The 23,947-nt window shown below is 43.7% G+C and overlaps 3 protein-coding genes across 3 annotated transcripts; 2 read left to right on the top strand and 1 right to left on the bottom strand.

The window, feature by feature from the left end:
- Positions 1-3,857: 3,857 nt before the first annotated feature.
- Positions 3,858-4,678, bottom strand: LOC128720668 (adhesive plaque matrix protein-like). The gene is made up of 3 exons (XM_053814352.1): positions 4,658-4,678; positions 4,146-4,589; positions 3,858-4,064 (listed from the first exon to the last, which is right to left on the bottom strand). Exons 1-3 carry the CDS (start codon positions 4,667-4,669, stop codon positions 3,858-3,860), a joined length of 663 nt encoding a protein of 220 aa, XP_053670327.1. The 5' UTR covers positions 4,670-4,678.
- An 809-nt stretch (positions 4,679-5,487) lies between these two features.
- Positions 5,488-6,488, top strand: LOC128720674 (adhesive plaque matrix protein-like). Its single transcript, XM_053814359.1, has 3 exons — positions 5,488-5,508; positions 5,577-6,029; positions 6,300-6,488. Exons 1-3 carry the CDS (start codon positions 5,497-5,499, stop codon positions 6,486-6,488), a joined length of 654 nt encoding a protein of 217 aa, XP_053670334.1. The 5' UTR covers positions 5,488-5,496.
- A 2,364-nt stretch (positions 6,489-8,852) lies between these two features.
- LOC128726998 (uncharacterized) lies at positions 8,853-9,342 on the top strand. The gene is made up of 2 exons (XM_053820857.1): positions 8,853-8,864; positions 8,932-9,342. The coding sequence occupies exons 1-2, from the start codon at positions 8,853-8,855 to the stop codon at positions 9,340-9,342; spliced, it is 423 nt and encodes a 140-aa protein (XP_053676832.1).
- Positions 9,343-23,947: the final 14,605 nt, after the last annotated feature.

Genomic DNA, 23,947 nt, shown 5'->3' with positions numbered 1-23,947 from the left:
AACCAAAGGAAGATGAAACTAAATCCCGTGGTCCGTCCGGCTTTCGTGTTCCGGGCATTTTCTAGCATCCGAAGGGAATCGAAGGAAGAGAATTTCATGAACGGCACGCGAGGTAAAACCGGATTTCGGAAGCTGCTTGGCTGTCCTTGCAGGCTCGCCGGTGAAGGCCACACAAAAAATCGAAGCGCGACAAAATCGAAATCAGCGAAGGGGGAAATCAAATCGAGCCCACAAATGTAACGATTGCCTCGGGGTGAAGGAAACTGGTAACGGAACGGAGCATTTATTCATGTGTATTTTATTGCATCTTTAGGGTATCTAACACGGATGATCTATTTTATTGGTCTCACGTGGCAATAGCAATCGTTCCGGAAACAATTCAAATCAAATCTCAAGAATGAAACAAAAATAGCCCGTCAAGGACGATTTAACCTGGAAAAGGCATTACTACATTTAAACAGTGATCTTTAATCAATTGAATAATCAACGCCAATAGAGAGGCGGGCGCATTTTTCTGCGTATATCTATCAGTATATATGGGCGCATTCATTATACATACTCATTCATACTTCATTCATATTCATGCATACATATTATTTAAACTCCCATTGCTCTAAATCATTACCTTTGCAAAACAAAGTTGAAAATAATTTTTATTAAATATGATTACCTTGGCTAGTTTCCTCTGTCGCAGCACAGGTCATAATGACACAGTTAATGCATCTCCTATATCATTGGCACCATCAATCTTGCCCTGATGCATGCAATTAATCTCGGTCTTGGTGAATTCACTGCTAATGAGTCAATAGCAAAGATGGTGGATATACGATGATCATTAGGTGTTGCACACTGTCAGTTCTAAAATAGCCATTCAGCTGAGCGCATGAGAAATGGAGCAATGAATTTACGCAAGAAAGGCACATTTTATAGTAGAACAGAACTAGCTAGTAAAATTCCGGAGTACCAAATAAGATGTCAAAAATGTAAATTACATCTAGCACCTATCAAAAAATACATCGGGTTGAAACGGAATGTTGCCCGGTTTAAAAAAAAATCTAAATCGGAATGTTAAAAATAATAGATACAAAAAAGAGTGCTCGCTTGAAGGCATGCACGCTCGTTTGCTCACCAAAAATTCCATTCCGTAACTGTTATAGACTACGCTACTGCTACTGCCTTGAACAAAGGGCCAAATTCCTGCTACTAAATGCTGACAGAAAATATCCAAACTTTGACCTCACATACATAGGTCGTTCGGTGTCAAGCTGAACGATTGATCAATGGCCTGAAAGGAAAGGCGTGAAACAGATTTGCAACTGTAACCACATGGTGCGTGACAACCTGGACAGCTACCATGACTTGACGAACAAGAGCGTGGAATAAATGGGGCTTCCATCGTTGCGACGTGTAGCGAAAATTTTCAAATACAAACACACTGTTTCGGGTGTCAAATTATTCTGGAGCCCAAAAGCGACAATTTGACCTACAAAGTTGTCTGTAAACTTATGAAGATTTAGTTCATTTCACCATTTTAACGACCGACAAAATTGCATATTATTGATTGGGGTGGAACTCTTCGTAAGGACTATATTGTTACAAATATGTTTAGCACCTGACATATTGTTTAGAAAATGTATAAAATTAGTTAAAAAAAACTCAACAACAAAGTGCAACTTGAACTTAATATTTATTACGATTGTTCATTGCAATGATGAGTATGATCAATGAAAAACGTGACTGAATATTACTTAATCATTCGTATTATTTCTCCTACAATACTCTTACAAATCCTTTACAAATTTAACCAAAGATATATTCTAATGCTACGTGGCTTTGCAGCAAATCAAAACACATCTTTTAACATATATCAATTCTGATGGTGGGTTTGGAAATAATATGTTCATAAACTTCTTAACATTGTAATTAACGAAGCAATAAACTTATTGCTACACTCTTTGATAACTGTGTGTAATGTAGGTAAGCCTTGGAGCATAACCAAGAGTTTTCGTTACCAACTTAGGGTAAGGTGACGCGAACTGCACAAATTTCCTGACGTAAGCTGGATGCTGCACTCCTATCACCATAGGATTCGCCTTGTTTCCTTGACTCGTGCTAGCACGCTCGGGGAAAACAGGTACCTTGCTGTACACATAAACCGGTGCAGCATAACCCGTGGGGTAGATCGGCCGGTAGGTGTTCGAATGCGGTCGGTTAGAAGTATGATGCTCCTGAGGCAGTTGAGGTGGGTGGAATATTTGAGGAGCTCGATCGTTCATGGGCACCCTTTTTCCTTCTGATGGCAAATAATGCGAAGTCGGTACCACTGCCTTAATGAGGTTCTTATTGATCGGATAGCTTGCGATTGCTTTAGTAGAAAGCATCGAGCTTGGAACGCCCTTCGGTACGACATGTTTGACGAAGCTCACGTAGCTCACAGCTGGTTGGATATTGTTCTTATTTTCCGTGCTTAGGGGTTTGATATCATCCGCGGGCACGATTCGAGCTGTCGCCCATGAAATAACGATCAGAATCTGTTGAAGAAGCAATTCAAAAACCAGTTAACTTCTGTTCTAATTTTAAATTACGCTTTGCTCACTAGGAAAAGCTTCATTCCGTACGATTTCTTCGTCATAGCTGGATCAGATCGACACTTGCACTCAAGACGCCAACGTTACACTGATGCGTTTATCGATAGCTTTCTTTCTATTTATAATGGTAGCTTAATGCCATACGTAAGCCACCAGTTGGCTGCTTATCATTCCAGACTGCCCACTAAAATATCCAACTAAACTAGATTATCTAACTCGTCACAGTTCTCTGATTGCTTTACGCCGCCCACATATAACTAAAATAATTGGGCGCAAAATCCATCAAATATTCATCTTTACGCATCGTCTTTCATTTCCCTACAAACAAAACAATAACGCTCAATAATGGAGATGAGATTAGAAGCATATATAAACGTTAACTACGAATGTGGTAATTCTCGATAAGGCATTATATATAAACATCCATACCATATATTTTAGTTTCTTAATGAATCAAATTCCTTATAAATATATTTTTTCGTCACTATTCGTAAGATACACTAATTGAAAAAATGCATCGAAGTTTGCATGGAAATTACTCATACATTTTTAATATAAAAAAACATAAGAGCATAAAGTAGATTATACCTTTAAATTGTGATATACATTGATTTAAATTCCTCAAAAAAGAGGAAAACTATTAGAAATTTTTAAACATTTATCATTAAATTTATTTTTATCAAAATAATTTTTGTCCACGTTAAATGAACTCCGTTACACAAATAATTGCAAACCTAGGCAAGTATGTTATCACTTATCGGTTCCCTTCATTTTTCATCATCAATATTCCTCAACACTACTTATTGTTTCTAATTTGTATTCAATCTGGTGCCAAGTGCAATCATTCAAATTTTCTATTGTATTTCTACCATCTTCTTTACACCTTAGTTGTCGTTTAATGCCTTACAAAGTAGAAGGAAAAAATCATTCAGAATTTGTTTTCTAGCCAAAAATCGCACTCGTTGATTGTTGTTGGCTTATATTTATGTTCACTATTGTAACGAGGTATAGAGCAAGTTTCATTTTCCTTTTTTCTAATGTTTCATTTTCCTTTTTCACTGTACAGTATTCCCACAAACAAGATTTTGTAGCAATAAATAATTCAATGATCTCCGTCGCATTAAAAATCACTGCGTACAAATCTATGATCTCAATTGATTGCAGTAACTCCAGCGATAAAATTCACATTTTACATTTCCGTATAATTTATTTTGAAACTAGTCAAACATCAACATTTTTACCAGTCAGCATCATATCACAGAGGCACATTTACCAAGCATGGGCGCCAATCGGAGCATATGCGGCGTTGGGGGCATACGACAGGACCTTTCCACCATAAACTGGAGCTGGCTGGGCCAGGATGCTCTTGGCGTACACAGTCGGCTCAGCGATCACGGTCTTGGCGGTGTAGATAGGCTCGGCATAGACGTTCTTGGTGTAGATCGGCTCCGACACAATGTTCTTGGCGTAGATCGGCTCCGAAACGATGTTCTTGGCGTAGATTGGCTCCGACACAATGTTCTTCACATAGGTTGGCTCTGGGAAGATGTTCTTGACATAAGTCGGCTCCGGGATGATGTTCTTCACATAGGTCGGCTCAGCGATGATGGTTTTGGTGTAAGCGGGCTCCGACACGATCGTCTTGGCGTAAGTCGGCTCAGCGATGATCGTCTTGGCGATGGGAGCGTAGGAAAGTGGCTTCGTGTACTCGACATTCTTCACCAGAGCTGGGGCTGGGTACAGAGAATGAGGCGCTGCAGCATAGGACACCGGCAGAGGATTCGCAAGGGCTAGCGGCTTAGTCACTACCACCGATGGGGCGGTCTGGGCGTAGCCGTGATACAGCTGAGGCTCCGGAAGAACGGTCTTGCTCAGTACAGGAGCAGGCACGTGCTTGATGACGTTGGCATAGCTGGCTGCCGAAGCATGGGACAGGTGCGAGTGACCACTCGGAACGTATCCTGCGCTGACGCAAGCCAAGGATGCGACGATAAGAACGAACTGCAAATGGGAGAAATTGATTACATCACTGATGATTGGGATGATCAGCAGCGAACGGTTCGACTTACTTTAGATGCCATTGTTGTAAGAGGATGATAACTGAAGGAGGATACGCTTTGCTGAAAGCTGCTTGATGAGTGATGCCAATTCGATCAGCTGTTTCAGCTTTTATACACACGCAGTTGTGCGAAAAATTGGCTGAAGAGGATGTGAGAGGTCACTGAGCCATGGCCGTCTAATAATTGATGGAGTGTTTCTTTCGCTAGTTTGAAACATTACACTTTGCAAAAAATACTTGATTTTTTTATTATTAAACTTTGCTTCGTTTTAAATAAAACAGAATAGAAATCAGTTTAAATTCAGTTCAAATAAAACTGAATAGAACTTTAATATAAATAAAAATATCAAAAATCATGTAGTAGGTCAATATTGCAAAGGAGCTTACTATTTATAATGATTACCATCCTACTTTAAAAACCACCCAAATTCTAAGAATAATTTCAAAATTTCCATTAGTATTTTCTAATATTAATAAAAAAAATGTCATGAAATATTTAGTAAATAGATTATTGCAAGCAGGTCAATTATCATCGAAACATTTTTTTAAATTTAAATTTGCAAAGTTTACTAGAAAATAATTTGGATACTTACTATATTCCAAAAGAAAAAGAAATTACATGGCAAGAAACGAAAATGTAATTGCATTTTTTTAACAGTATTTCAGCTCTAACACAACGCTCGATGTTTTATACCTCGCTAGCTTCCGATGCACTCTCGTATTTTCTTTGTCCAATTTTTCGCACAACTGCATGTGTATAAAAGCTGAAACAGCTGATCGAATTGGCATCACTCATCAAGCAGCTTTCAGCAAAGCGTATCCTCCTTCAGCTATCATCCTCTTTCAACAATGGCATCTAAAGTAAGTCGAAGCGTTCGCTGCTGATCATCCCAATCATCAGTGATGTAATCAATTTCTCCCATTTGCAGTTCGTTCTTATCGTCGCATCCCTGGCTTGCGTCAGTGCAGGATACGTTCCGAGTGGTCACTCGCACCTGTCCCATGCTTCGGCAGCCAGCTATGCCAACGTCATCAAGCACGTGCCTGCTCCTGTACTGAGCAAGACCGTTCTTCCGGAGCCTCAGCTGTATCACGGCTACACCCAGACCGCCCCATCGGTGGTAGTGACTAAGCCGCTAGCCCTTGCGAATCCTCTGCCGGTGTCCTATGCTGCAGCGCCTCATTCTCTGTACCCAGCCCCAGCTCTGGTGAAGAACATCGAGTACACGAAGCCCCTTTCCTACGCTCCCATTTCCAAGACGATCATCGCTGAGCCGACCTACGCCAAGACGATCATTGCTGAGCCGACTTACGCCAAGACGATCATCGCTGAGCCGACTTACGCCAAGACGATCATCGCTGAGCCGACCTACGCCAATACGATCGTGTCGGAGCCGACTTACGCCAAGACGATCGTGTCGGAGCCCGCTTACACCAAAACCATCATCGCTGAGCCGACCTATGTCAAGAACATCATCCCGGAGCCGACTTATGTCAAGAACATCTTCCCAGAGCCAACCTATGTGAAGAACATTGTGTCGGAGCCAATCTACGCCAAGAACATCGTCCCGGAACCAATCTACGCCAAAAACATTGTGTCGGAGCCAATCTACGCCAAGAACATCGTGCCAGAGCCGATCTACGCCAAGAACATTGTGTCGGAGCCGATCTACACCAAGAACGTCTATGCCGAGCCTATCTACACCGCCAAGACCGTGATCGCTGAGCCGACTGTGTACGCCAAGAGCATCCTGGCCCAGCCAGCTCCAGTTTATGGTGGAAAGGTCGTGTCGTATGCCCCCAACGCCGCATATGCTCCGATTGGCGCCCATGCTTGGTAAATGTGCCTTTGTGATATGATGTTGACTGGTAAACGTTTTGAATCTCTTGTGATTTTATAAAAATAAAGCTAATACCTAAAACATATTAACTTATTTTCGTACTTTTTGAGGGATCATATAAGAGTTATATTAATTTCAATAGAAATTATAGGCAAACGAAGATACTAATTAGTATACCAGCATTCACGTTACTTTGAACTGATTCGCTACTCAGCCAAAAATAAAGCAGTCTTCGGTGGTCTTCAAAACTTGTTTACGTTTAAAGTGGTTGTCTATGCTTCAGGTGTTGAGGGTTGAAACGAAACTAATTCCTATTTTTCGTCTAAAAATACATTTATTGATATTGCCAGCAAACGTTGAAACGAACTAGCAACGTGTTGTTTAGGATCGGACCCACCAATTAATGCCTTCCAGCAGAGGGTCTAAAATAAATTCGTAACGGATGTTTTCGTTTTTGACCGGGCCTTCACATATTTGTTTTTGTTCAGCATGCTAAACCATCCTAAACCAGGCTTATCGTTTGTTTAAACCACCCTTATTGATTGTAAGGCGATCAGAATCTATTTCTACATATAAGCGACTCTACTGAATAGAGATACGGGCGATTTTCTGTTTTTGTTAACGCTTGCTAAATAACGTTCCATGAAGAGTTCTACTGAAAATTGTAACAAAATTCGTAGGAAAAAAATTCTATGTATTTAGTATGGATTTTCGACAGTTAAGTGTTAGAAATACAGCCAGTAAAGATCATATGTAGGTCACTGGAGCTTGCTGTTATAAATTCAATAAATGAATAATAAATGGGCTGCAGTGTGCATTCAAAAACCTACACTGAGGTAAAACTGAATCAGCTAGCACATCATTTAGCGTTTCGATGTAAAAAATATCTTACATCGCTCTCAACAGACGCCATCAGAAATATAATTAAAAGTATTGGTTTATGAGGTGCCGCCGACGTCGTACGATGGGTTGACAAGATAACACTTCGCTCCAATAAGTATCACTTAACATCCAGCCATTCGCAGTTGAAACAGCCATCTACTCGCCCATCCCGTTAAGGATCCATGCCAAGGACTAGGCGTTGGATGTAGATTACCCTCCATTAAGAGCAATAAAGCGCCCTTCTTTCGGCTGGACCGTTTTTAACCGCTCAGATCGAAACTATTTTTGTACCATTGCTCTCACTTCGATCACAGGCCAGCACGCCCTTAGGGCGAACGGTTTTAAGGCCCTTCGATTGCCCATCCGCACCAGCGAATCCACTAGCGACACGTCCTCCTGCACAAGCTGCGAGCCGCAGGTGTACGGATTATCAATTAAAGCTCCACGAGCGGCCTCTCGAGAGGCTCGAGGTGACCAAAACAATCTGCCAAATCCATTCCAAAATCGCTGCCGGCCAGCATCACGCCACACGCGTCCGGACGTTTGGCTGCGGAATAATTCCGCGTGAGAACGGTTGCGGTTCGGTCGCTTAATCTTAATCAAACCAGCCACACTGCCCGCATTAAACGGGCCCGGCGGGTTGACACCGTATAACATTTGCAAGTCGTTTTAGTGACAACCGCTGCCCAACACGCATGGGGCGCACGCTCGATGATCGAACGATCGGATCGCATCGAGGAAAAAGTAAGGAAATGACTAAATAATACCTGCTACGAGAAAGAAACCGACAAAAGTTCAAGGTAATCGTCGTCGTACGTTCGAACGACCGCCACGACGGACGGGCCCTTGTGTGCTACACGGGCAGCAACCGGTGGCCGAGGATCGGCACAAACCGGCGCAAATGTCTGGCCGGTGGTGGCCTTAGGGGAAGTAAAACGAATTGCAGAAATGAGAAGAAAATGAAGAAGCAAAAAAAAGGAAAATCAGCAAGACGCGTCACCAGCGGGACAGAAAATCGCACTCACATACGAGCTTACAAGTTGCTATTTTTTTTTACTTCGTCTTACCTTTCGTTGCGCTCCACATTTCGGTTATGTAATTCAGGCGAGGGCGAGTCACTAAAATTGAATTTCCTTCATTGCCGCACGGTTGCCATGCGGGTGGGTAAATGCTTTTTCGATATCTATCGACCGGATCAGTTTTTTATTGGTTCCCGCTAGTGGGGTTCGTCGCTTTAAGTCTTTCGTATATCGCCGGCTTCCGTCTATGATAGGAAACGGACGTTCGTTTTCCAAAACCGTTCCTGTGTGATTTTGCACAGCAATAGAAACGATTCACTTTCGATTGTTTCATATTTTGGATTGCCAAAAGTCACCCTCATTCTATCAAACGATCGTTTGAGGTGCGTATAAAAGATGGTACACCGTGAACTATGACAGCACACTTGTGTCGGCGACAGCAAACAACTAAACTACATTTACAATGGCGTTCAAAGTAAGTAAAATCCCACCATTAGACATAAAAGTTCCTATGCAGTAACGGTTCTTTCTTGGTCCTGTAGGTAATTATGGTTCTGGGTATGTTAGCTTGCGCTAAAGCGAATTACCTTACCACCGGAATCGACCTACCGTATCCAGGGATCCTCAGCTACGGATCAGCGATCGTTCCTCCGGTGTCCACACGCAGCCTTCTTTTTCCAGGATACGCACCAGCGACTCACATCGAGCAGTTAGCTCAACCATCGCCCCTACAACTGCAGGCACCGCTGTTTAACAATTTCGCTGCCGTGCATCCACAGACGAAGACTACTCTCAGCAAAACCCTCGTTTCGACTCCAACGTATGTGACTAGTCATGTTTCGGAGCGTGTGCACACAAATGATGCAGTAGAGCCGAGCTATAATCGCGCATATGGATACGGTAAAAATTACATTGATGCTTCTTTGCCGTATGGTGCAAACTACGTATACTAGAGCCTTCAGGTATATATCATGTAAAACTGATGTTGTCAATAAAAATAATAATGTTTGCATTATCTAAACATGTATGCTTGAAATCTACATGTTATCGGAGCTGCGGATAATAATTTAAAGCGTAATTTACACCAATCTCGACACTTCCATCGAAAAATTGGGATTATATCCTCAATGGATTTGAATATCTAAAAAACCAGTTGACTGTCACATGAACTCGTGTAAAAAAATAGGCAATCTTCTCTATATAAAATTCAAATCACACCAATAAAATGCAAAAAAGCTATCACATCTAAGCCCCATCGTTTCGGTTTCGTTATCTGAGTATTATTTGACGTTTCAATAAAGGGTGAAATATCAATTGAAATATTTCAGTGGGATGAAAAGCATGAAATATATGTTGAAATATTTCATCTTGAAATATAGCTAGGTTCGCCGAGACCATTTTTTAAAAGCAGTTAAAGGGAGATTTATAAAACAACTATTTTAGTTAACTTTTGTTAAGTATTAATCAGTGTACCAATTCATTCACTCAAGAAGCATACCAACAATTTATTCACCAAGATATCAACATGCGTTATTTTTAATTCAATATCGTATCAACAAAGATAAAACTTAAAAAATGTTGTTGATTTGTTTGCAAAATTAGTTGCACATCTGCCATTTTTCCTGCCACCGATACTTTCCGAACGTCACACTTACTGATTTGGCCGCTCATTGATGTTATCAGCAAGGCTACGGTATCGCTTTCGTAATATACTTTTCAACGAAACGCACAATCTGAAAGTTTCACTCAGTCTGTCAATTACTGCTTGGAAAAAAAAGATAACAAATAGAAAAAAAAAATAATAGCATACGTAATAGCAATCATTAGGTAAAATTGGAACTGGTATATGCTTTTACCTTTGATGCAGGTTTTTTTTCATTGCAGTTCTAAAAACCGAAACTGGCGCATACTGCATTTAAATTACCTTGAAATGCAGAATTATTACGCTTTAAATGCATTCTACATAGTTGGAAATGATGAAGCAAAGTGTTACAATTCTTGACTCTCATAACCTGCCTCAACAATCACGTAGGCACAACAACGCGTGTAATTTAATCGCTAGTTTCATTTCAGTGCTTCAGGTTTCCTGTTTCATTCATTAAATGTTTTCTACATTCAAAAAACGCCATAATGTGCCATGTAGCATAATATGAAACTGCTGGTGCGGTGCTGTTGGGTAGCTCGCGAACGAGCCCTTGCCAATCTGAGCCGACCCTTAGAAATGCGTCAACTTTTGCCGAGCGAATCCTACTCACATTTCTCGCCGTGTCCATGGCAACCCTCGCCCATTGCAATCGTTAGCTCTGCAACCAGCCTGTGCACATTATGAGGGTTACTGTACTTTTATATTCCGCCTCTGGTAAGGCTTCATGACAAAAATGAATCATCGATTGTACTGAACGTAGAACCGTGCGGTAGAACTTGCCATCGTCCCGGTGTAGGGGATATTCTCTCCGCTCGAGAAACGCCCCAACGCGTGCGAGCGCAGAGAGACGCAGGATTCTCTTCCCTAGGATGTATGCTGCAAATAATGTTGTCCCTTTAATGGCGCCTACGACATGCTTGGTGTGTTTACCGGTGTTGTTAACACGATAGAAGTTGTCAACTGTCTTGTACAACACGTCAGCAACTGGTGGTCGTTGTTGTAACATTGTATATATATATATATATATATATATATATATATATATATATATTTTAGCACGTATCGTAGCTATAATCGTTTTAATGCGCTGATATGCTGCTTATAGCAGCATCGTGCAGATAAGATTTCAATCGTCATGTTTCTTTCTTGCTGTATATTGAATTGTAATGTTATCTGCCATAGTGTATCAAAAGCTTACGCATTACTTTACGCATTTATCACAAATAAACCTCAACATTAACCCCAAAACACGATGGCTACATTTCAATAATCCGTATTGAAAAGGATTGACGCCGGAAAGCATACATTTGAGTGTATGCATATATTCCTTTTTTATTTTGCGTATGCAATATGGTTTTGATTTAAGTAATATTTTACTTACTCCATAAATTCATAAATTCATGCTTTTTAAGTAGATTATGGTTATAACAGAGAAGAGCTCGCTTAATATTGATTTATATATTTGATCAGTTGAAATTACAACGTTTTTGGTTGGCACTGCATGGTTTAGTCCTTTACACAGGATGCAAAGTTTCCTTACGTCTCTTTTCTCGCTCCAGGATGTTTTCGCATGAATGTTTTGCATCAATAATCTCAATTTATTTTGGCCCCAAAAACTCCAAAGAACCGAGCGATGCTTGCAATAGGGGTACATTATAAAACTTTTTCACGGTTTGTGTTTTTGTAAGCTTCCACAAACTCCAAAGATCGATGCGGTTTGCAGGAGGCAACTTCGATTGTCCCGCACCAACGACGATTATCCTCCATCCCCTCGCTCCACTCCCCGTCCCACACCTTCCCTTCGATTCCTCAAGCTGTTCCTACCATCGCCCCGAAAAAAGTTATCCGCCCCCCGGACATAGAACCGAGCCCGAAAAACTGGTTGTTTCGGGAGCATGTTTTTCTTTCAAAATCGCGCCCAAAACCACCTAAAACCCATGCTTTGCCAGATTCGGATTGTGTGGTGGTTGTGAGACGCAATTGGTGGCGTACTCTGGGCTGCCCTTTCCTCGGCATCCTCGGACCGAGGCCGGTGGTGCGCGGCATCTTCGAGATCGCTTCACCGGGTTGCGTATATCGTTCCGCTGGCCACACCGGCACAAGATAAGGGCCCTGAGTGGGTGCCGGTGGGGGGGGGGAGGGAGTGCTGCAGTATCGCATTCTTTCTTCTGGCCCACGGCCCACCACTCGATGTCTTCGATGATCACCCGCTTGTTCTAGCTATTCTTTCCGCTTCGTCCGCCGTTGGTCGCTTTATTTTAAGAACCGTATGCGCGAGGAACGAACAAGAACAAAGGGAAGACGAAACGACGGCAAAATGTAAGGGTGAAAAAAAAGCATCTTTAGACGAATCCCTGGACCAACACTTCTCTCTCTCTCTCTCTCTCTCTCTCTCTCTCTCTCTCTCTCTCTCTCTCTCTCTCTTTCTCTCTCGATCGCCTTCTCTGCCTCTTTCGCATCCCCGGTCGCATGTCCCGGCCGTCAGATGTGTCCATCGAAGGAACAGGTTTTCCGATCAACATTCACCCGGCCTCGCTCCCGTTGGCTGTGCATTCGATAGCATAAGCTGAAGATTTTGTCGGGTTTTGCCGCGCCGTACGTCCTCTTCGCTCTCTGGCTACCCGGTTCCAGAACCAAAACCAAAAAAAAGGGAAGCTGCTGTTAATCTCCAGTGAGCCGATATTCGGTTACAGGTACGACGATCATTTTTCAGAAGAATATTGTTCAATGGTTGCCGATCACTAGTTGGATCTTATTGTACGATCCCTTCTGCAGCTTCTGAGGATCATCCATACGTTAATGGTTGTCTACTAAAGCAAATTAATGAATGCATGTACATTATGTACAACATATCAGCAACATTACAGTCTGGTTTATTTATCTAATCAATATATTACTTGCTATTTTTAATTTTTGATATTTTTATTTCCTCAAGCAACACATGCTAAAAGGACATTTGTCTGGAAGCAATACGTGTTAGCAACATAATCCAATTTTAAAATTACTTGAACATAACTCTATATCCACACACATTAAATTGCCTACCAGTTGGTTCATAGCTCTAATCAAATTGAAAGTTGATCGGGTGTGAAAAAGATACTTTTAGAACCAATTTGTAATTTAAATTTAAAGAATTTTTTAGGGAACATTTACTTGAGTCGTAGCTCAAGCTATCCCATGAAGGACACACTTCAGTAAGGACCAACTTGGCGCGAGCAAACATAGCACACTCGTGTGCGTGTGAGTTTGCTGCGGGGAAAATGTGTTGCAGAAAACAAAGGACTTCCCATAGCCCAAAACGCGAGCATCATAACGTTGGTTGGGATGAAGAGACATTCCATCCTTGCGTATCCTTGTTGATTAGACGAATCAACAATTAAGTATGCTCCACGTGTGAGCGAATGGTCAAGCGAATTCAAACAAACCACACTGATATGTGCGACGTGTAGACGAGCTCGCAGCGTGGCGGCAATCGCGTGCCTCTCCGCCATGACAGCGCGCGGTGAGTGCGAATGAGAGAAAAGAAGAGAGCGAAAACAAAAGTATCGCGCTTCCTCTCTCGCACACCGGCGAGGCAGTCGATGCGAGGAACGAGCATTTTCTTCCTTTCAATCCATCCTGTAGCCCTTGCCAGGACGAAAACCAGCTCGTTGGGAAGCTCGCGTAAAGGTCCCTTTTTTGGCAGGGCGCAAAAGAGACAGCCGATAGCCGTATAGCGGTGGTGGGTAGAAGAGAAAAAAAAACCCTACGCAGGTGTGCGCCGGAGTCTGCTTCCATGGCACCGATCAGTGTGTGCGTGCGGTCGCCCAATGAGATGCGACGTAAATAATCGCCCTTCCTGCTTCGCCCTTCTTCTGCCAGGAAGGTGCGAGGGATGCGCCCTTTGTCAGCCCTACGGCCACCCTATACCCGGACCGCTTCCAAGCTGCGTTGGTGTAGTGGTGCGTTTTTCGCTTCACTGCTGCCGCTGATCTGCTCCACGATGTGTGAACGAGCGCGCGGCCGCTCTCACCACAAGGTTACGGGAGGGTATAACAGGGAAAAAAAGAAGAAGAAGAAGAAACAAAAAAACAGAGCTCTTTGATGATGACGATATGAAATATATGAAACCACCACAGACGCACACCCGGGCTGCGTAGTGGTTCCGTCCTGACACTCGCGCGTGAAAACGAGGTTGCCAAAGGAGGACATTCTTTTTTTTTTTTTTGGGAAAAAAAATAGGTAAGGAACCCTGCGTGGAAATGGTGGAAAATCTTCTCTTTTGGTAGCGGGGTTTTTTTTTTTGGGAAACGGAAGACGCACACACCGGAGCGCGGAGGGTTGCATTGGCTGCTTTAATTGTGCAGTTTTGTTTTATGTAAAACAAAATGTACCCATGCGCTATGTATTACCTATGTTTGGGGGTGAGAAATTAATACACGTTCAAGCATGTATTAAAATAGCACGGCATATGGCATATTTAAGGTTAAAATAAATAGTTCAAAACACGCGCCCGCAGCGGGCGTAATACATTTTGGGTCCAATTGTTTAAAGAACAAAAAAAATATAACCATAACCAACATGCAGTTTGAACAAGTGGTCACGTCAAAAGAAAAGAACATGAAGGACTCCAGATGAGCATTTCATTCAACGTTTCCCTTTAGGAGATGACAACTTTATCTCCCCGTTGCAAAAAAATACGCGAACGATTTAGTTTAATCCTATTCGCGGGAGCAATTGTAGTCACCACCCACTCACCCACCCACCCATCCAACCCACCCACCTAGGTCTGTGACTTCTTCCGGGTTTGAACATTGTAAATTTGTAGTTTGCTCGTGTTTAGATTTGTTATCATTGTTACTTTTCGCTCAACTCCCGCAAAGCGTTCGTTCGGGTTTCGGTTCCCTTTGGGCCCTAAGCCCTAACCCAGCATGCCAGCGTTCTGACTCTCCCTCCCTCTCTCTCTCTGTCTCTCTTCTCTCGTCCACCAAACCCCAAACCACCCTTCCCGCTTAAGGGGTGGCGTTTTCGTTTCCAGCTTGTTCTAACCAGCGCTTGGAGCACATACACGTGCCCTCGCATGTACTTTGCTCGCAACCGCGATCCTCGATCTGTCCCGCGAGTCTCATCAGACGAACCCACCCACACCCACCCTATGTGCGATGGTGCCATTCTTCCTCCCTCGCTCTGTGTGTGTGTGCGTTGGAGGGGGTGCGCAATTTTTTTTTCTGTTCTATGCTGTTGTTTTTGCACTTCCCACCCCATTGGCCACCCCACGGCGTGTGTGTGTGTGTGTGGCTCGAGAGGTTTCTGTTTGCTTCCGTTTTGTATTCGGTTTCTGTTGCCTCCCTTCCCTTCCCTTCTGCTTCTTTTTTCACCCCCCTTTGCAAGGGGGGGCTCTAGCTTTGCTGAAGGTCTTCCTCGAGCGAGCCAAACCGGGGCCGGCACAAGATTGCTCAAAAACACACATAAACGACGTCGACGACGACGACGACGCAAATCGAGAGGAAATGGACCAGACCAGCGGACCAGGGCTCGCGCTGCCACCTCTCCGCGGGCTTTCCGCTGGCGATGCGGAACGCGACGAGGGTTTGCGAATCAAAAAAAAACCAAAAAGCAAAAAAAAGTAAAAGAAATGAGCAAAAAAAAAACGGCGAGGCAAAAAGAATGACCCCCAAATGAAAAGAAACTTTACCGTCATCCGCGGCCGGACGCTTCTGCTCGCGTCCCACCAACCACCCACAGGACGATCTGGGGGGGGTGGTGGGTCGCTTTTTTTTGTCTTCCTCACTCACCTTCTCTCTCTCTCGCGCGCACTTTGCTTTTGTTATCGTCATCCAGTTTGACTGTCGAGCATGCTTCTTACAGATTGTCGTTTGCGGGAAAAATGACTGAGCATCGTTTCGTGAGGATGTGATGCTGGAGAGAAGCGCGTTTTTTTCTTCAATGGCAGTCGGGAAATTTTCTTTGCCACAGTTTTATCGGGGTTTTAGGCCTAAAATAAGCCAAAAATGTGATAAATGAGAAGCACTAACATAACAAACATTATTATTCACCATCAAACATTAACAAAAACATAGGTAAAATTTCAAGGTCAAGGTAAAAGATCATCAAAGGAAATTCATGCTACAGAAATCAAGGAAAATTCCTGTTTGTGGTACTATGTGGGGAGATTAACAAATGCTTTTAAATATTTTAAGGCTTATTTTTACAGCTGTAAGGCTTAGTTTAAGAAAAGCTTCTGTTAATGATGGAAATTCAAATGATCAGTTTTGAAATAATATGAAAGTTTAAAATTTTAAAACTAGATGACATCCTTAAAAAATCATAGACTTGGAATTTTGGGAATTTCCCGAGAAAATTTCAGTTTTCCTCCCATAAACCATAGCTCTCCCGTTTATCAACATTTTCATTCACTCCACCGCTAGGGGGTTTTTAACGCGCTCCAAAGCGCTTTTTTTAGGCCGTTCTCATGATTTCGTTTTTTACGGCTTGCGCCGTTCGTGGGGTTGCGCCGGCGGGTTTTGGGTTTGGAAAAACGGGGTGCGCACCCGCGGAATAGGGGAGCATACCTTTTTGTGCGTTTTTTAGCGTCTCGCCGTCTCTGTCGCTCGGTTTCGCTCGTTGCCACCTCCTCGCCAGGCCCTCCCAGGGCTCCCTGTGGCCCTCACCCAAAACCCACCCGCAGCATCCCTCTGCGTATGTACAAATGCGTGTACTGAACCCATCGGTGTACATACGGCGAAGGCTTGCTGACGCACACCAGAGCGTAATCGAGAGAGAGAGAGAGAGAAAAAGAGAGAGACAGAGAGAGAAAGGGGGCCCTTTCTGTGCCATCATTTTTTGGCGTGGTTGTCTGTTGCGACTCACGAAACTCACGAAAATCCACCCGTGCAGGAAAAACCACGGTAGAAAAAGGTTGGAATCGCGAGCTGGAGTTCTGCCACATTCGAGACGATCGAGGAGTTTCCTTCGTTCGCTCGTCCATGTCCTTTTCTCGGTGAGCAGGAACAGCAACAACAACATAAAAAGGACGAGAGGGAACGATGCTTAAAAAAGTCCTTTTACATGCAGCGACAAAAACGACAGCAGACACCAGAGCAGGCTCAGGGAAAACTGGCCAGGGTGAAAGAAGAACCTACCCCTCGAACGCTGACGTGCTCTTCCGATCGAGAGCCTCGGAAGGCACATCCACCCACCCCAGGGGGGAGAGTTTTCGTGGGCGAGATGAGCGTCGATGTGTGCGTGCATGGTCCTGTGGTGGAAAGGTGGCAGAAAAATGATGTGGCCCGAGAAGAGTGGAAGCGAACGGAAAAACCCCTCTGCTTCTCGCGCTAGGCGAGTGGGCTGGAGTGGGGTGCGTGGGTGGGCGAGCGGAGTGAGCGGGCTTATGTATTTTCCATTTTGTGTGCACAATGAAAATGCGTGCAATGCTGGCAGTGCTGGTGGTGTTTTGTGTTTTATTTTTACCTCACTTTTCGGCTGAACTCATTTTCGCGGCGAGCGGTGCAAATAAAAAAAAAGGAAAGAAAGAAAGCAAGAAAGAAAATACACACTTACTCGCAGGCAAGGCACGTGAAAGTGTTTAATAGAGTATGAAATGTTGGAGAAGTTAGTTGGAGCGGGGAGAAGCAATAACAACAACAACAAAACTGTGGGATTTAACAAGCAAACATTCGGAAAACTGCAAGATGAAATTCAAGCCCGAGGGCAGCGCACAACGGAAAGCAGAAGTAAACTAGAAGAAAATAAAGCGAATGTTGGGAAATGGGTAGGGAGAAAATTTGAAGCTGCAGCTGGCCGAAAAGTTGCATGTTGCAAGCAAACAACAGCTCTCTTCGGTTGCAAACCTTCCGTCTATTAGACACCCGCAGTAAGTAGGCCAACCGTATCGCGATGGAATTTTTGTGCGCGCTATTTTATGGAATTACATTTAACAAAAATACGAACGGCACACCATCCTTGGAGGCAAATGTTGGCACAAAAGTTTCAAAAGCGAACAGAAAGTCGCCAACTTCTGCCAGCTCCAGGGGTCCCCGTGTACAACGCGTCAAGTTCTCGCGCAGTTCCGGCAACAAGCGGGAACGGTTCCAGACTTTTCATGTTTTTAAACTGAACTTTGGCGAAACTTTCGCGAAGATAGTTTGCGAGACTAAAAATACGCAAAACTTGATCTCGGGGCGCAGGTTTTTTTTCTCTTTTTTTTTTCTCTCCGCCCATCCACCCAGCTAATCCACCTGTTCGGCTGGAAGGCGGTAAACAGCATCGATAGATAAGCAGATAAAGCGCAGCGGCTCAGCGCACACAAACACAGGACCGGGGCACGTTAGAATCCGCTTGTTTTGCCCTTGCATGCGTCTTTATGTATGGTTTTATGTACTGGCTGCTGGTGTGGGCTGTCTTCGGGCGTCTTCAGCCGCTCTACCTAGTCGTCCTGGCCGTTTTAGCCAGCCGCTCGCCGGCGCGTGGATGTTTATTTTTCAAACGAAATTTTCAAGCCAGCTTTGATCATGCTCCTTTGATGATCCTTTGCGTCGTGCGAGAGCAGTGGAGATACAAACAGAGCAGGATCAAAGCAAGCGCACCACCAGCAAACATGCCGGAATGCTTCGGCCGTCTTGCAATCTGGAGGGATTCCGAGGAGCCTAAAAACACGGGAATGTCCTTTTCGATTGGCATTGTGGGTAACTGTCAGGGGAAAATCTTATTTTTTATTCTATTTGATTTCTTTTTTTTTCAAAACATTCTTTGGACCATAAATGACGAGAAACGAACAACCACGGCATTTCATGTTGCCAAATTAGGAAAAAAAAATCTTTTTATCAAGAATATGCTATTGTTAAAAAAATGCACAAATGTAGATTTTTTGCTAGTGAAAAAAGTATAAAACAAAACAATCATTACACGAGATATTTGTGATCAATCTACCACAAACAACTGGTGCCCTTTGTTTAAATGTATTCTGCACGCAACTGCTTGCATCCGACAGTTTTTATAGAATACTGCGAAACAAAGAGGAAATTGCAATTTATTGTGAATAGATAGCAAACTGCAACTGGACGGTTTTACTTGATTTAATTTGTCTAATTTTAACCATCTCTACCTCAACGTTGAATAAACCATGTTACAGCACGCACAGTTGCCGTTGGTGATGTTCCTCTTTTACGATTTTTCTCTCCCTTAGCACATTTCTCTTACTACGTAAGCCACGAGCTGAGCCGCCCGGTTGCGCTCTGGCTATGTTACGCTCTTCTCTCTCGCTCTCACTCGCGGCCTGCTGCGGTTGCTGTCATTAGCCGGTTGCATCGGTGTTGGTACGACGGGCCGTCGTTTGTAGCAATTTTTATATATTCATGTTGGCCGCTCCACCGCTCGCATCTGCTCGCATCATCCACCGCCAACGCCCTTTCGTTCCACATCTCTTCCTAGTTGTACTGTGTACTGCACCGGTTCGTTCGCTCCGTCTCGCTCGCACTTGACTACTTCCAAGGTAAGAAAAAAAAATACGGAAACGTATCCGCGCCGCGTGGCCCTTTCCCTTCGACCGTGGCTAGCACGATTCAATCGGGTGCTCTCTCACTCTATCTCTCCCTCTCTCTCTCTCTCTCTCTCTCTCTCGCTCTGTACCACTGCTCGTGGATGGAAAGTGGCTGCGTTGGGAAGTAGGGTAGCGAAAAGTGTGGAAATTTTTTGATCTGTACCTTCGCTACCATCGCTTGCTGTTTTTCTCTCGTGCTAGGAAGTGTGCGTGTCTCGTTATCTCGCACTCTCACTCTCTCTCTCTTTCTCTCTTTCTTGTGCGCACACCCTCTCAATGTGCCACTGCACTCAATTGTGGGGGGAGAAAAAAACATTTACTTCGATTCCGCCACCACGTACACCAACACCGATGGCGATGTGGATTTTTTTGTTGCTCAGCTTCTCTTTTGAGTCGATTGCTTTCTTTTGGATTTTTCTCGCCAGATCCGGGATTTTGAGTTCGCACCGGCGAAACCCCCGTCTTTTTATATAGCGGTTATATTTATATACTCCTCTAAGGGGGCTTCATGTAGCGACGCTGCCACATACGAGCGCCCTCTTCCCTGGCTGTCATTGTCGGCACCCTTAAGGGCTTTGGTAGTGTGCATAACCTTTTTTTTCTCCCTCCGAAGTACCGCGGAGATGATGTACGCGATTAAACGCTGAAAGGGCAGCATAGAAGCTGTAGCAACATTTAACGCAGAGAAAAAAAAACCGTCGATGAGTACGATCAAGAAAAAATGATAGCTGAAGCATATAAAAATCAATCGCGCGTGGATTGGTGTCGTTTTAGAAACTATGCGAGGTTGATAGCGCCGCTCACGCACACGCTGGCGGTGTTAATAGCGAGCGCTTTACCCGACAGCAGGAATGAGCAAAAGCGCATGTTTAGCTGAGCTAGTGTGGGAGGGTTTCTTATGATGCAATCACACCACTACCAATCTATCTGGCCACCACAGGTTGGTAACAATAGAGAGAAATATGTTCTGCCAAAAATATAACAAGATTTTAAGGATAGAACATGGAAAAGGAGCAAAATTGAAGCATGGACACGAAAAAAAAATGCTGAATATAAGCCAAAGTTGGAGAAATAAACATCTAAATGATCTTTCAAGCCTGAAGCAGTTCATCGTTGATTCACCAATGCACAAACGGTGAAATAGAGGGAAAAAGTAAGGCATATAACAGAAGCGAATGTGGCACTCACACTCATTGTGTGGCTCATTCGATAGTGTGCGGGTCGATATAATAGCTTGATTTCCCGAACGTAAAGAAGAAGAAGAAGAAGAAGAAAGGGAGAAGTGTTCTCTGGTGGCGATTTTCCCCGCGAGAGTTCGAGTACGTCCAGGGCGAGAGAAGGTGTCCTGCAACTATCGCGTGAAGCAATGTAGAGCACACTGAATACAAAAAGTTGGAATTGTTATTCATCTAAAGCGTTGTAAAATAAAGCAGTTTTCATGTAAAGTACGAAAAGCGCAAACAACAGCAATAAAAACCCTCCAAAGAATGTGTTTTGATCTGTCATGTCGAGGCCGGTCTCTTTTTTGGTCGCGCTAGCAGCGGTGTGTGAGTGCTTACGTGAAGCATCACGATGTTTCAGGCTTGTCAAAGAACGAAACTAACCCAATAAATGTATGATATTTCTGTTGGAGTTGTGATCATTTGGTTATATTAAAAATTTGTGATTATATGTGATAATTTAATGGAAAATTGTGAAGCTTCCGACGTGGTAATGGTAGTCCATGAAATGAACTATCCAATGAGTTATCTTTAGTTAATATGTCGAAATGGTTTTTTAAATACATTGAACAGTTATAATTTTATCAGCTTTGATGCTAGGCTCAAACTCTTAGTTAGTGAAGGCTAATTGTTACGAAATTACTATAAAGTTAACATTTCCAAACGTCAAATGAACATCGCAGAACTGTCAAAATATCGTACGTATCGCAGCATTGGTAGCAGCCAAGTAGGCAGGTTTGACGTGCCTGGCGCTGCTTGGAACGTACACAGTTAGAGCCAGGCGTCGAAAGTGGTGGTGGTGTTCGTGCACCGTCCGCAGTCGAAACCTCTTTACTCGCGTCACAACGACGGAAGCGATCAGAAGTATCTTGTCGTCGTCCAGTGGAGCAGCGTAGTGAGCGAGATCGAGCGTCCGGAAAGAGTGAGCAGCGAGAGTGTATCAGCCGCCGTGCGTGAGCCAGCGCCGTGTCCATCATCGTCCAGCTGCGCTTTATCGGCGGGATTGGATATTTTGTGCTACCACGGAGAGGTGCGTTAAGTAAAGTTCGTTTGGCAAGTGATTTGAAATTTCATACATTGTGCGCCAGCGATTTTTGCTGGTAGCGACTGGAAGCGAAGACCGAATGCGTGAAGAACTAGTGGAGTATTTGGAAACTCCTTCGATTGCGAAGTGCGTTAAATGAAACATTTTACCAGTGAAGCATTACGCGAATAGCACTTAAACTCGTTAGAAAAGTGTACAGGTTTATAACGTTTAGTGTACTGTGCAATGGTGATGGACTGACGGACTTAGCATCCATCACCTTGTGACTCTATTTTTGTAAGACATTTATTGCATACCCATCGTCAAAAGGTGGTCGAACTTATCTCAATATTTTCACTATCGCTACGAACTCGATACCGTGTGTTGGACGTTGGGTAAACATTTCTCTAACATGCAGCGCTGTGAAATTCTTTCATTTATCAATTTCTGAAACGTATTGCAAGCGCTTCCCAACGACGGTGGCACATCATCTCCAATAAGCTGAAGCCTGCGTTTCGCTTTTCATATAGTTTTGGTATGGCGATGTATTGCTCTCTCGCTCATTAACACGCCCCGATGCGCTCGCGAGTGCCAGAGTGAGTGAGATGCGACGCTCAGCAAAGGTGTGTGCGTTCATTCGCCACAGTCCCGCGGTGTGTGCCTTTGCCTTGCTTTACACACTGTCAGCGGTAATTATTATCAACAATTAGGTTGGCTGGCACCAACACAAATGCTCACCATGGTAACAACAAAACATCGCTAAGAAGACGCAAGCAGAGCAAAGTAGCAGCCATTATATTTTTTTTAGGCTAACAATCAATCCAAAGGGGAATGGGTGCTTGGGCGGACGGCGGCTTCGCTGGCAGTGCGTGTGGTAGTAGTGGTGAGGGCGTCCTGTGATTCGAACGATAATCTCGCGCTATAGTAGAGAGGTCGTACGTACGTTTTTTTTGTTTCGTTTATGTGTCGTTTGTTTTCCTTTTTTTTGGATGCTCCGAGAAAAGGTATTGGAATTTGCGCTGCCGTGGTGCTGTCGAGTTTATATATATATGTACAACGCAATTCAAGGCATATAGGTCGAGCTGTGACAAAATCAAAACAATTAATTGCAACCAGTCGCTCTGGTGTGCAATTTTTGTGTGAAATTTATCACAAACATTTGATTTTCGCTGCGAAATGAAACGTATTTTGATGTGTGCTGTAGTCTGTTAGCTCTGGAAAATTTCAATCTAGTTTCAATGATATGATATCAAATGTTTGTTTTACTTATTTTAAGTATTAATCTTCGACACCTTGCATATGATATAGCATTAGGTTCTCAACGATCGATCATTATCTTTATTTAAACGTGGCTCTTAAATTTTCATTTTCTCCACATGCATTGCGTTTCGAAAAGGAGAAAAAACTTAGATGCTTGTCATCGACGAATTTACTCACGCTTCATTATCTTTTCAGAAACTTTCCACAATTTGTTGATCGTCGTTGCGTTTAGGTGTGCATTTCAGTGGAAGTGTGTGTGTGTGTAAAGCGTCCTGATCGTAAATCGAACCACAGCGAATGTATGAAGCATTTGCAGCAGCTTATTCCTCGCTAAACCTTTCAGAAACCAATCGATGAATCGTGGTGCATCATTGTCAGCAAGTGTCGGTGTATGTGCGCCCTCGTGTGTGGGCGAGTGTTGTCAAAGAAAAAACGTAAAGCGTCCGATCGTGCCACGCCGCGAAGCGATCGATAGAGGTTTGTTGTGTCCTGTAGCGGCGGCATTTTTCTAGACGTGACTAGCGCCTTGTGGTGTTGAGAAATTCCCCAAAACGCCACCGTGATCTCTTGGTGGGGGTGAGCATAGGTGCGTGGGAAGCCCACCGTTCGTCAGATTGTAAATCGTCTCGCAGGTGATGTCCTGTGCAGGCCCGTGTACGTGTGTGTGCTGTTAGCATTGTGCAGCGAGCGTGATAGAGCAAGAGAGTAAGAGAAGCGCGAGAGCAATGCGCTAGAGAGCCAGGAATTGTGGTGTGTCGCCGTAAAAGGAAAGTTGAACAAAAAGCAACAAAAAAAGGGAGAGAGAGAAAAAAAAAGATCCAACGCCCCTTCCGTCAGCCAGTGTGCCGAAAAAGGATTGCCGCGGGAGTCCGTGTTGTGTGTTCGTGCCAAG

The sequence above is a fragment of the Anopheles nili genome, chromosome 2 (assembly GCF_943737925.1).
Source record: "Anopheles nili chromosome 2, idAnoNiliSN_F5_01, whole genome shotgun sequence".
Lineage (NCBI taxonomy): Eukaryota > Metazoa > Arthropoda > Insecta > Diptera > Culicidae > Anopheles > Anopheles nili.
Note: the sequence above shows the minus strand (reverse complement) of the source record. Positions and strands in the feature narration are given on the sequence as shown.

Bases quoted from the DNA above. Each gene is read 5' to 3' on its own strand.
- LOC128720668 (XM_053814352.1), bottom strand. The intron at 4,065-4,145 runs GTCAAGAACATC...ATCGTTTCGGAG, and splicing joins TCATCCCGGAGCCGACTTAT to CCGATCTACGCCAAGAACAT.
- LOC128720674 (XM_053814359.1), top strand. The intron at 6,030-6,299 runs ATCGTGTCGGAG...TACGCCAAGAAC, and splicing joins AGCCGACCTACGCCAATACG to ATTGTGTCGGAGCCGATCTA.